Source organism: Platichthys flesus, chromosome 18 (assembly GCF_949316205.1).
Source record: "Platichthys flesus chromosome 18, fPlaFle2.1, whole genome shotgun sequence".
Taxonomy (NCBI): Eukaryota; Metazoa; Chordata; class Actinopteri; order Pleuronectiformes; family Pleuronectidae; genus Platichthys; species Platichthys flesus.
Window position 1 is genome coordinate 14,728,233 of NC_084962.1, and position 13,168 is coordinate 14,741,400.

General features: G+C 42.9%; 1 protein-coding gene across 1 annotated transcript; it reads right to left on the bottom strand.

The window, feature by feature from the left end:
- Positions 1-878: 878 nt before the first annotated feature.
- Positions 879-8,347, bottom strand: nr2e1 (nuclear receptor subfamily 2, group E, member 1). Its single transcript, XM_062411319.1, has 9 exons — positions 7,855-8,347; positions 5,133-5,278; positions 4,301-4,388; positions 3,739-3,974; positions 3,057-3,203; positions 2,689-2,785; positions 2,422-2,571; positions 2,087-2,192; positions 879-1,816 (listed from the first exon to the last, which is right to left on the bottom strand). Exons 1-9 carry the CDS (start codon positions 7,913-7,915, stop codon positions 1,654-1,656), a joined length of 1,194 nt encoding a protein of 397 aa, XP_062267303.1. The 5' UTR covers positions 7,916-8,347; the 3' UTR covers positions 879-1,653.
- Positions 8,348-13,168: the final 4,821 nt, after the last annotated feature.

Here is a 13,168-nt window from a genome sequence, read left to right on the forward strand (position 1 = left end):
ACCGCGCCACATTGGATTGTCAAGTTGTTGCAGCCATTATAACCGATATTTTAACCTTTGCTTTTTACGTCTTATTTTTCAAATAAACACATCATCTACTCTTTCCTTTACAACGAGATTTCAGACCTATGACTAGAATTTATTAAAACTGCCTTGAGTTTTGATTTTGAAATAGTTTGAAGTTTGTAATGGGAATCAAGAACACTAATAATCAAGTTAAGTCATGTTTGATGTATGATTAACACCTATGAAATCCTCGTTTTTTTGCATGTCTTTGGTGCTTCTGTTTGCTTAAACATGTCGGCCCATTATAATATATATTTTTAAATACATTTTCCACCTTGTAGTTTTTTTAATGTGATAAAAATGAGAACTGTTGATTCTTGCAGTGACATCTACATGCCTACATCTGACTTCCAACTGGAGGCCAACCGCTTCATGTTTTCTAAGAGAAGAGGTGATGATCTGCTTCTTGAGCCGGATCAAACATGTGAATGATAACATTTAATGGATTCATTGACGGGATATGGATTAATTTCTGATTTAATGTGACTTGATAACTCCTCATGTAACAATACACAAACTCGTTACTTAAGCAATTTAGCACCTTTACAACCGGGAAATATATTGAAATTGTGTGTAACAATGTCCACAAAATCACATATTTGATGAGCAACACTACTATTCACAATAACATGAAAACCTGCTTTGTAACCGCAGCTGATCATTTATATATCTCCATGATATGAAAGCAGTTTAATTCAGTGTATTTTATTCTCTTTGTTACAACTCTAAACAGTTATAACTCTTTAAGTATTTACAACAGAATAAAAACATCACAGGTCACAGAAACAAATCCCCAAGTGCTGAATTTTTTTCTTCCAGTGTTAGTGTCTAACTTCACAAAGTCGACCTAAGCAGTTTAATGTTGCGCCTCAAACAGGACACACCAACACAAACATGGACAGTTACCACTTAAATACAAACATCTTCAGATTAATGTACTTTTACACTCAGGGGTGGGGTTGGGGGGGGGGGGCAATGCAGGCGGATCCTTAAAAGTCTTTGCCCTATTTGCCTCCTTATAATTTGAGTGTGCCACCTCCTCATCGATGCCCCCGTGCGTTTGGTTTCAGCACCGGATCGAGGGACAGCGACTCGCATCCCCCCCACATTACGCATGCGCCATCTTTTTTATTTTTTTTTGGTTTCCTCCAGTGGGACTGAACACAGCAATAAAAGATGTAATTGGTCATCAAGCTCATTGGTCTCACAGACACTCGAAAAACTTCGTTATATATAACAATTCTTTGACAGACAGGTGCTCTCCAGAGTCTTCAGGCCGTATTTAAACTGTAGCTTTCAGTTTTCATATAGTCACTTCTATCAGGAACATTACAGGCTAATCCTTAACTAGACTGTTAACTGGCTACTTGGTGAATTCCAGCTTGTGTTGCAGTCTTTGTTTCAATGGAGCCTATTTTTTAAATATAGCCAAAGAGATTTTTTGCTTAGCAACAAAAAAAAAAATACAAAAATCAACCCATGGTTACATCTGCTAGGATTTGTCGTTCTGTCGACTGCTGGGTGAGTCTCTGCATGGGCCTTCGGCTCAGCTCTTTTCCATTCGCACTGGACAGATGGCGAGAAAATTCATATATCGCTGGACTTGTACATGTCGGAGAGGAGCCTGGTGATGGGGACGTTCCCGATGGTCTTCTTGAAGAACACCTCCTCTATGGTGGTGGGGTTGACGGAGCGCAGCGCGGGCAGGAGCAGGAGCAGCTTCCCAAAGCGACAGGGCTGAGTCGGATACCTGCAACACATCACCAGGAGTAAGAGACAGAAAGGAAACACGCCCTGTCTCTGGGCCTCTGTGTGTTCACTGGCAGCGTCTCCAATTAAAACACATCTGGGCCAATGCGCTGCCAATTGAATAACATGCTGCACCTGCATGTGCACGATTACAGGGAATAACAGCGCCTTATTGCCTCATTAACTTCCTAATGAACGTATATAGGCTGCAGGGGGAAGGAGCCACATGGGAGTTGATCCTCACAGGTTCATCCCGTCTCCTGTGTCTCACCTGGTGTGAATGTAGCTGTTGAGAGTGAGCTGCGCCTCGTCCTGTAGCGCAGCGATGGCGCTGGCGTTACGGAAACTTCTTAACTCGGTGCTGCCATGCGTGGGAACTGAAAGAGAAGAGGCAGGATTTAGAAAGGTGCTGGTGTGTTGGATTAATAAACCAACAAGGTTCAATTAGCCGCTCGAACTTCGGCTGTCATTCGATCCCCTCTGCAGATTTAGGTTTAGACAGACAGGAAATGTGGGCACTCCAAAATAAATAACGATGGCTTCCACTATGAGCCTTTAAGTTAGACGACAATGCTGAACTACAACCAGGGAGGTGATGGCACTCACCAGCTTTGAATGTCACGATACATTTTAAACAGGCGAACTCCGTTGCATCCAGACGCATCTGTCTGAACCGGGTGACCACCTCTTGAAGTGCTTGAATCTCCGATATGACTTTATTCATCCGCTGGGACTCTGTGTTTTCAGTGTTCATTCCTATTAATAAAAATAGAAACTCGTCATTACGCGGGATAAATGTGCAGTGTCTCTGACTGTTTTACATTCATGAGGCTGGTCGTCACTTGTAACCAGATAGGAGTCTCGTATACGCACCAGAAACAGCGAGTAGAGTTGTGGAGTCCACAGGAATGGCCCACTGTGCGATGCCAAGAACAAATAGTTCCCTCCATGCGTCCTCCAGCAGAATCAGCTGCGAAGAAAAAATAGAATTTCACGGTTAAAAACTCGTACAGTATCACAGTAACCCGTGCGTAAAACCGGTTGGATTACATATTACGCACAGAGCTGTTATCTTGGTAAGGCCTGTTAAAGGCCCATGGCTTCCATCGTCTTACATCATATCAACTATAACTATATAGTTACTTTCCTATAGACCCATAATATGAGGACCAAATAGAAAGCTTGAAATGAGACGTCTAAACTCTCAAACATTTCATTCAGCCCTTCAACCCACAGTGTACCTGGTCAGATAATGGCAGCGTGGAGAATGCGGGGACACTTTTCGCCCACTTGATGCTCATGAAGAGGAGGCGCGCCGCCGACTCGCACACGGACTCCGTCGCCACCTCGTACAGATACATGGGGTTCCCGTTGACTTCGTGGGGATACTGGAGGAATGGAAATATCATCATGTTTCATTAGTATCAGCAACAGATTGTGCTGTCATGTAACTGCACTACAGGGAATTGCTGGATATTTGACGATGATCAAACTCCAAGCCCCAGCAGCAGGTTTCTGTAATTATGAGTGTTGCTCGTGGAGGATTTACAGGGAGAAATCTAGCCTAATTGGCGGATTTGTGGCTCTTAGCAGGCTGCTAAATCAGAACAAGAATTTCCAACTTCTCACCCTTATCCTCAAAAAACTGTAATCTTATAATAACATTTGGGAATAATACAAATTTCAATGGGATATCATAAACTATTAAGGACTTGTATATTCTGATAACTATAGGTTTTGAAAATTACTATAAATAGCCAGAAAAACCCGAAGAAAACAGATTGATTGTTGAATTCTATTTATTAGAGATTCGCAACAAACTAACTCTTGAAAGTAAAGTAGAATATACAAATCTAAGGAGATAAAAAATAGCGGGAAAAATCGAATTAAATAACTGTTAAGCCATCTCAAAATGTCGCCTACCTTGGGGGTGGGCTGTGCAAGACCAACGATGGCCTGTCTCTCCGGCGTGGTGGCCACGTTGCTCATCTCCAGGTTGTGGGGCTCCAGTTGCGTCACCGTGGTGAAGAAGGGGGGGCCGGGCATGGACGAGCCAGAGAAATGGGTCGACGATCCGTTCACCTCTTTGTGGCCCCGGAAATATAGGGCGACCTGTTTGCGGATGGTGGACGTCCGGGGGCCCCTCTCGTGCTGGACGGCTGTGAAACGGGACACAAACGTGCAGCACATGAGCGGAGGAGAGGTCCCTGCAGGAGTAATCACTTGTTTATCTACTTTTCTATGTTTTATAATTATTGCATTTATTTCCAAACTACTTCTTCAATAATTCAAAGTGCAAATGTTTGTAATTGTAAAAAAACAATTCTCTATAATCATTATGAATATCCCTCACCAAGTAAATACTTTGTAATTATCACTTTTCCGCCTGGATCGTTAGCCTTAATGCACTTTCCCCACCTCCAGTCCCAACATCCTTGCATGGCGTGTGTATGGCCAACGTGATAATTCAATTATGCCCATTTACCGTCTTTATTCATGTTCACTTCCAGACACTTCTTCAAGCGGCACGCTCGGCACTGGTTTCTGTGAGTTTTGTCTACGGGACAACCTCCCTGTGCAGAGAAAGGGAGAGAGAGAGAGGGAGAGAGAGAGGGAGAGAGGGGGAGAGAAAAGAAAGGGGGTTTATAGCTTCCAAGCTCCGTGCTATTATCTGCCTGGGAGGCCAATCTGCAGGTGAAAGATCGTGCTATTATCGTGTAGTTATCGACTACACCCCTGCGGCTCCACTGCGGCCTGATCCCGCGGGATAAGTACTCCATCCCGCCCTCTGCTGCCTAAATCCTCGCCTGCGAGTCATCACATTAGATTGGATTACACCTGATATGTTACAGCAGCGAGGTGTTTAGCCCCGACGCTTAATGGCCCCAGGCGTGACACAATTAGTCTCATCAAGAGAGACTTCACACATGCGCCACGAGAGTAAAAGCAAACAGAAAACATCTGTGCGTAAATAGTTAACCTCTCGTGCGTAAAAGCGTCAGTTATGTGTTTGGGATGAGACTTGGAGCCAGGGCACTCGTATCTCCCTGGAGATTAATGCAGTGCTTGTTGCTCGGATATCATTTGGTAAATGTAAGATCAACTAGAGGCACTGGATGCTCTCTTGGTTTGATTTTTAATGTGGCTCTTCTTTTTTGTATTCCCTGTGTTCGCTTGTACCTCCATCATGCGTCATAAGAATAATGATAATGATGATGAAATAATCAAACATACACCCACATATACAACCAGTTTGGGCCATCTTCAAAAATAAACATGAGAATAAATGACTTGAATAGATTGTGCGGAGGCCTCACCTGGGAGCCAGATTTACACACGTAAGTCCTGTTTCTGCGGATGCTCCTCTTGAAGAATCCCGAGCAGCCGTCACAGGCGTAAACACCATAGTGTTTCCCTGAGCTGCGGTCGCCGCACACTTTGCATGGGATGTCCAGAATCCGACCTGGGGACGGCCCGTATTTCAGTTAAATGAATGATCAAGCACTGCGACTACACTCAGCTCAATTTCAGACGAATACAATTCAATGGCAACTTGCTTCTTTCTAGATTTACAAAAAACGTGGAAACATGGCAAAGAATGGAACTCCTGCTTGCTTTTGCAATTCACTCCTGCAAATAATTTGAAGTTAGTTTTGCAGTTGTTTAGCCATTCGTTGATGTACAGTAAAAAACAAGAAAAGATGACGTTGTGTTGAGACCCTGAGATGAGGAACCATCGTCCTGCAAATTACTTGTTTTTGTCGGACGACCCCACAACACACACATACACACACACACTGGACTTCGCCCCATGCCTCGTTCGACCATGGGAATTCACCGCTTACATTTCAAGAATAAAGTCCGGTGGGAAGCGTCATATCTGAGCTCTCTAAGACAATAGCCCGAGGGCGCACAATGGAGACATTAGGGGAAAGTGTTAACTTAATGATTTTCCCCCATTGAACCTCGTCTGACTGCCTGGATCTCGACAAGCTGCCAACTCCCCTTCATAATGGGACTCGACAGCTGCTTTATCCCGCAGGTCTATAGGCCCCAGGATTAGGGAGTGACACTGCACCATGAGAATAATGCGCACCAACTCGTTTCACCAACTCAAATGAAGTGTATGTAAATCGACCCCGGTGTAGATGAAAAAAAATGTGATTATTTTTTTTGGGGGAGGGGGGGTGAACATTTGTATTCAAATCTATTAAAAAAAGAAGTATGCATATGAGGGAGGGTGTTTTATTCTGGAGGGAAACGCCGTCTATGTAATTACACTGACGTTTTGCCACCTGCTCATTGATTCACCAGTGACCCGTCAAAAAGGGTGGCATGGGAATAACTCCCCAGCAGCAAAAAAAACAATGACTTCAGGGGAGAGTTATAGGGCTTCAGTTGGCAGATTATTAAGAATCAGAAGGCCATGTATAGGCTTTCATGTGCGGGTCACAGCCGTGTCATTGCTATAAGACGGAGGGAGACAACTTTGTGTGTTGTATTTGTGTCTTTTTGGGGTTAATATGAGCGAGAGTTGCCTGTTGCGAGTCAGTCACAAGAATTAGAAAATAGTAAAAGAGGAACGTCCTCATTTGAGTCTATAGCCTAACATAACCAACTAGGAATGTCTTGTAAAAAAATAATAACTGTACTTATTACAGTCTCTTGTTGACTGGGTGATATTAAACAAACCACGCTGGTTTCATTTCACTCCCAGAATAAAACCTCCGTGCGTAATTTAAATGAAAAAGTGACAAAATGGCGCAGAAGCTCATCGCGAAAAACAAAGTGCAAACAAAAATGTAAAAAACGTGTTTGGTGCAGAGTCGGTTAAATAAAAAATGACGCTCGGTTATGTTGTGTAAGGGGGGAAATGTATTTAACTTCCCACTGTGGGGGTCCAATTCGTCCCCATTGTGCGCAGTAATTGCTTGGAGATATATGGCATATTCCATTAACGTAATCACCATCAAGGCGAGAACCTGCTGAAAGAACTGGAAATTAAGTTTTATACTGGGTGAAGGAAATGTTCCTCACACTGACCACCCATAATGACACGGAGCTGTAATGTTGTGGGACCGGTTGTTGTATTCGAAATTTAATTTAATGTTTAAAACACAGCAGATATTAAACTTTTTTTATACTTGAATGACACGTTTTGGGGATTTTTGGTAAAACGTGCATCAAGAAACACACGCGTGAATGGGAAATAAAATGTGAATCTCTTTTGAAACAAAAACAATAGGCAACTTTTGGGCCTTTACATTATGAGATATTCCATTTGAAATAATGATGAGGCCTTGCAGAGGGATAATTGAAAATACTAAGAAGAAAAAGACACCCAGTGTAATTTCATCCAGCACATAAACCACTAGACATCCTTCAATATCACGAGGAAAACTTAAAAGGTTGAATTTAAAAACACTGAATAGCACTGGTGTGTTTAAGTGCAGAGACGCCTGTGTGTGTGAGCACAACATTTACACACACGTATACCGTTTAATAGTTTTGTTTAAGTGGCAACACAAGAGAACAATCTCCTGTTGATAACTCGAAATCAAATTAAAAGTAAAATATCCTCCAGATCCCCATTATAATTAGTCTTTACGGATAAATTAAATTACAGGCAACAAGTGTCATCAAGCAAATGGAGCGAATGAAAAGGAGAATTCAGAGCATGGAGGCACTTTATTATATTTCTTCTACAAAACAAAGAAGCTTGAGATAGGAGTTTATTTAAATTCCAATCAGCCTGAATCCGCTTTTGGCTCGAGTTTTCTGTGCGTGTGTGAAAATGAGTGTGTGTGCACTCGGGGAAAGAAACAGATATTCTCCACACGGATCACTCCTCACATTTTTGAACGAATACGAGGAATGAAACTATTTGAATTAGCGTGTTAAAGCTCTGATGACATGAGAGTAAGAGTTGGATCCATACGCAGCAGCTTTATGTTGACTTTAAGCAGAGAAAAGGCCTTTTCTACAAACTGCTGCTCAGTATTCTCCAGCAGCGTCAGGGAACACAGAGGCGACACTTACTTGATTTGACGTTCAGAATATCCAAACAGCCACTTGTTGAGCCTGCGGGTTTGCTCATCATGGATACTCGACTTTATTCAAAAAAATAAAAAATTAGCTCGGAATGAAAAAAAGGAAAACGTCCTCTTTCTCTCTTCAGATCACTTTTCTTTCAATCTGTCACCAGGAGCGACGAGATCTGCGCGTCCAAGTCCCGCAAGTTGCTTGACTTGACCAGAGTTTATTTCCGATCGACCAGCCCGGTAGATGATACTCGATGGTGCATGGCATCAGACAAGTCTTCGCCTCCGGTGTGCAGGGACTTCTGACGGGAGGAGAGGCGGAGTGCAGCCCCGAGGGACAGAGGAGGATCAACGGCGACCGCAGAGCTCCAGCTCGGTGCGCAAAAGTTAGGAGATGGAGAGCCTGTGCCTGGAGCGCGTCCGACCAGCCCGCAGCAGGGAAGAGCAGAACAAGAAAGAAAGAAAAAACTGATTTCTGATATCGCGGCGGATGGAAACTTTTTGAAAACCAAGACACGATGTGACTTCGTGGTGCGAGTCCCCCAAATAAGCCTCGGTAATATCTGTGAGAAGTGTCAGGGGAAGGCTGGAGGGTGGAGATCTCCACTTCCTTCATCCACTTGGCTTTCTACTCCAAACTCCAGCCTGACGTCACTGGCGTGTGCGCGTGTGTGACTGGTGGTGTGAATGCGTGTGCAGGAGATGTGAAGTGCCTTGCTCATTGATCCAGAGGAGAGAGAAAAACACGTGTTGCTCGTTGCACACATTTTCTGCAGCATTTTGAATTTGCGTTTACGCCATATTTATTTATGTGAATATCTCACCGAGGGGTTTAGACGTTAAGCCGTGTCGCGCTCTGTGTTTTCTACGGAAGCTCAGATACAACCACGTCTGGTTCTATGTGTTAACATTAGGGAGTGAAGTGTTGAATATAGATACTGATCATTCAGTACTGTCAACAGGTGGAATAATACATCAGCTCTTATATTAAAGTTAAACCTGACCGGTGTCATATTATCACAATACATTAGAAAGAAGTGATTTCCACCAAACTATTAAAATTAATTTGGAAGAATTATCAATTTAAAAACAAACCTGATCAATTCGTTTTTAATCCATTTTAATCAGGTGTTTAAGTGTCGAAGTAACTATTTAAAAGGTATAATAAAGCAAAATGTGACTTTCCAAATAACTGTCATTGTAGGACTTTCTCCTATTTTCAACATTATGGCTTATAGTGAGCCACATTAAATACATAGATTAATTATAAATTAAAACGAACCAATAAATAAATATTCAATCATAATAAGAGTTTAATGTTATGATAACAATAATAATCCCAACATTTAACTCATTATAGTGGAACTTTCTTGTTATTGTTATTTTATTTTTAGCAGTTTCAAACATAACTCCACATTGCATTGAGCACTCTCATTTAATAACATTATAATTTACTTTTTATACGTAACATTTTCTCTTTATTAAACTCCACTTACCCCTCAACTACTTTTTAACACTTCTTTGGTGCATTTTACTGTCAACACAATTTAGTTTTAAACTAAATATCTAAACCAATCATTATTATCATCAGCATTATTCATTGGAATTTTCTCAAACTCGTACGTGAAAAGGTTCCGGTTTTCCCTCCACCCTCGGGTTGCACACCTCCCAGCACCCCCTGCCTGTGGCCGGTGACCGGGTGCTGGACACCGGGGAGGGTGCACACCGTGCTCGGCTGTCCGGAGGCCGTAGGCCGCGCGCACACTCTGACCTTGACAGCTTGCTGCGCTTTCACCGGGTAACTCCAGAAATCCATATTCTGTTTTTAATTGTGTTCATTCCCACGGTACACTGAAGGCCATATGGACGCACAAAGTGTCGATTTAAGCGGACAGGGGCGAGGCGGAGAGGCGTAGTTAATTGCAATTAGCCATTGTTGTGTCTTTCAACCTGCCCTTTAGCTGAGCAGCTCCGGCTGGAGACTAACAAGCCTGAAGAGAAATCACTATGATATTCCTTTTGATTTTTCCTGCAGAGCCACAGAAAGCCTTTGCTCCCGGGTTTTATTATCTTCTATAAATGGTCCGCACAATAAAGGCTTCAATGCACCTTTATCATTAGGACTATTTCGCCGACTTCTCCTATTTCTTCAAGGATTAGCTCTTTGTAGGTGACCACCGCGCCTTTTTTTCATTAATTAGCAGAAAATGACACAGTCCACGCCCCGAAAACCAGACTCGACTCGACTGAATTAAAATCACTAGAAATCACGTTTCCATTCTCGCCGATCAATAACATTTTTGCAGTAATTTCTGAAGTGTGTGTGGTGTGTGTGTGTGCGTGTGCGTGCATGTGTGTGGGTGGCTGCCGGTGTGGGCGAATGGTGAATGTGTGACATAATCTCCTTAACTCGTCCTAATCCTCGTCATTCACTGATAGCCTTTACACAAATATAACCAACATCATGGTTGCCGGGGTTGCCTCTTTCACTTTTTTTGTATTAGTGACTCTGTTCTCCTCCAGCAGTCAATGAAATGACGCTAACAAAGGGGGCAGTGGATTGTGTATCTGTTTTTTTTTTTATGGGTGGGGGGCTCTGCATCAGTATGCGGATACTTGACGCATTATAGGATCGACTTTAACAACTAGGATCAAGTGAGAGTCCAACGAAAGTCACTGCAAAGTAATAGACAAAGATCCTACCAGGAAAAAAGCTTTACAAACCAATTAAACCAGGTGTAAATGAGATGTTGTCATGTTTACGCACGTGTACGCGCGGCTTGATTTGAGTCCCCCCCCCTCATCTCATGTTGAAATGAACAAATCTGAGCTTTACTCGTTTAATGCAACAATTTAAAATAATAAAAGGCACACTTTTTGATTTACAGTGGATTTCAGATTTTTGCTGCTGTGGGTAATCATCGCCTTCCCGTGCGCAATAGTTGAACCATCTTTTTTACGCACTGCTATCACTTGTTGTGCAGGCCTCTATATTCAACCAGGCGGAAAGCAATTGGCTTTCGGGAGAAGTCACTAAGCTCCACAGAGCAAATAAGGGGGAGCAAATAATCAAGGAGACTAAAGGCCCACCCTCTTTAAAATGACCAGGGAGATCATTGTTAGTCATCTTACATGATCGTCTCCACTGTAATGCAATGGTGAGAGATACAGTCACTACAGTGTGCTGAGTGAAGGGATTCAAGGGGACACAGAGAACTTCTTCAACATGTCAACAGGCCTCTCTGCGATAATATTAATACTCATTAGTGTTAAACGTGATAACACTTTTTAAAATAAGAGTAAAATATGGAGCCTGGTTTCAGCACCAAGGACAGTTCTGGACCAGAAGTCAGTAAACATATGTAGGTCATATGGCTACGTGTTTGTTTGGATTTGAAAGGGTCTAAAATCTTGATTTACTTAAGAAATCAATGTGTAATATAAATCTGACAGTGATCTCGTGATTGCGTTTAACCTCTTCATCTTTATTTTACAATCTAATCCCAGCATCTCAAACTGTGACTGATTCTAATCCACTAATTGCTCTGATCCTGACAATCACACAGACACGGGAATTAAGCCAAATCAGGATGCAGCATTGTGTTTGTTCTTTAACTTGTTAACTGAAATATCAACACCACTTTCTAATATATCCTTTTTTGTAAACAGTTTTCAACGGTTGCATTAATAGTTAATCAACTCAATAATGCCTCATTGACTGGGTTGCCAGGTTGTTCAAAGAAATCCCCCAGTGGGTGTTTATCCTCCAGCAGGATCCTTGACACTTTGACTTCAGCAAAACCTGAAGAAAATCTAAAGAAGTTATAACACAAATAAATTCAGTCTTGCAAGCTAAGAGTCAAAGCTAAATAAAATATTTGAGGACACTTCAGCTACTGCACTAAAATAAAAGTTACAATAATTTTCTCATTTATTTACTTGCTATTGAATTAGTTTTGCTTTGTGTGAACTTATTCTATTAAGGACAAGTGCCAATAGGATGATGTCACGGTTTTTCTCACAACACCGTAGTTTTAGTGAAGAAAATTTATTTTGGTTTCACCCAATATGACAAATCCACTTACAAACTACCCAATGTATATTGTCGTGACATAATTCTACTCAAGTATAACGAGTGTATCTGTTGTGTCATAAGACAACGTCACTCAACAGGTGGGGGCTATTGTTTTTCAAACTGGCAGCTTTATTGGTCCCACTCAGCTTCACCCTGGATGTGTTGGAGCACAACTTCATTTATCAAGCAACACAGACATAATGTTAGTTACAGTAAATCCATGCTCTCTGGCTTGGTTTCTCTTGATGTCAAATTCCATCAGGACCTCCCCTCAAATGACTGTACTCCCGATGGTCCTCCACTGGTGTGTAATCTAGATCTCCCCCCGCGTGCACACCTCCACATGCACAGCAAAAAGGAAGACAGAGACCCAGACCCAAACCCAGAAACCCACAGGTCGGTGCGGTGCAGTTGGACGCTCTGACAAATCTATTTGGGGCAAATTGTCAGTGAGAAACTTCCGCTCGAACTGCCGTGGACAAAACTGGCTGTTGGGGAGAGCAAATCCCGCTGCATGAGGGTGGGGGACAATGGGGGGCGAATGTGTTGATGTGCGGCCGGTGGCTGGGGAGGGACAATGGACGGATTAGTCAGTCCCCTGGCTGACTGATTTGAGATGGCTCCTCTCAGCCTCTCACCGTGGGGAGTCCCATTGTCCAGCTTCTGATTCCCACTTCTCACAAACTCCAAACAAAAGTCAATCTCTTTCTCAAGGGAGGGGGGGAATATCGACCCGTGTTTCAGCTGGGGAAAGTGACTCAAAAACTTATTTGCAAGAGATGGCTGACTCTCTAACTCCCCTTCTCCTCTTTATGTCTTTTTTTCCCTCCTCTCGGCCTTCATCCTCCTCATTTGCAGTCTTTATTGCCCGCTGGTTGTGGTGGATAGTGGGATGTTGAATGATCCCGGGTTTTCAGACTCGAGTGGGGCAGGGGCACCTGTTGGAGGCTTAGAGGCGGCTTTGCGGCCGGGGTCATTAATATTAAAATATACAGAGATGCCATCACGGGCTGGTCTGAAATCGGTCTGATGTCGCCCCTGGGTTCCCTCTCTGGATGGATCTCTGCTTTCAGTCACTCGTGAAGAGCCTTCTTTTCTTTTTTCTCCCCCTGTCTTCTCTTTTTCTTATTCCCCCTCCCTGAAAAGACTCGTTAACAAATTATGACAGCTGAGTAGAGGGGCTTAGTCTGTTCACACTGCAAAGACAAACATGTGAGAGCCAAGGAGGCCGCCATGT

Excerpts from the sequence above, each read along its gene's own strand:
- nr2e1 (XM_062411319.1), bottom strand. The coding sequence starts at position 7,915 with ATGATGAGCAAACCCGCAGGCTCAACAAGTGGCTGTTTGGATATTCTG. Across the intron at positions 4,389-5,132 it reads TGTGTAAATCTGGCTCCCAG|GGAGGTTGTCCCGTAGACAA; the intron begins GTGAGGCCTCCG and ends TTCTCTGCACAG. Across the intron at positions 3,204-3,738 it reads TTGCACAGCCCACCCCCAAG|TATCCCCACGAAGTCAACGG; the intron begins GTAGGCGACATT and ends CCATTCCTCCAG.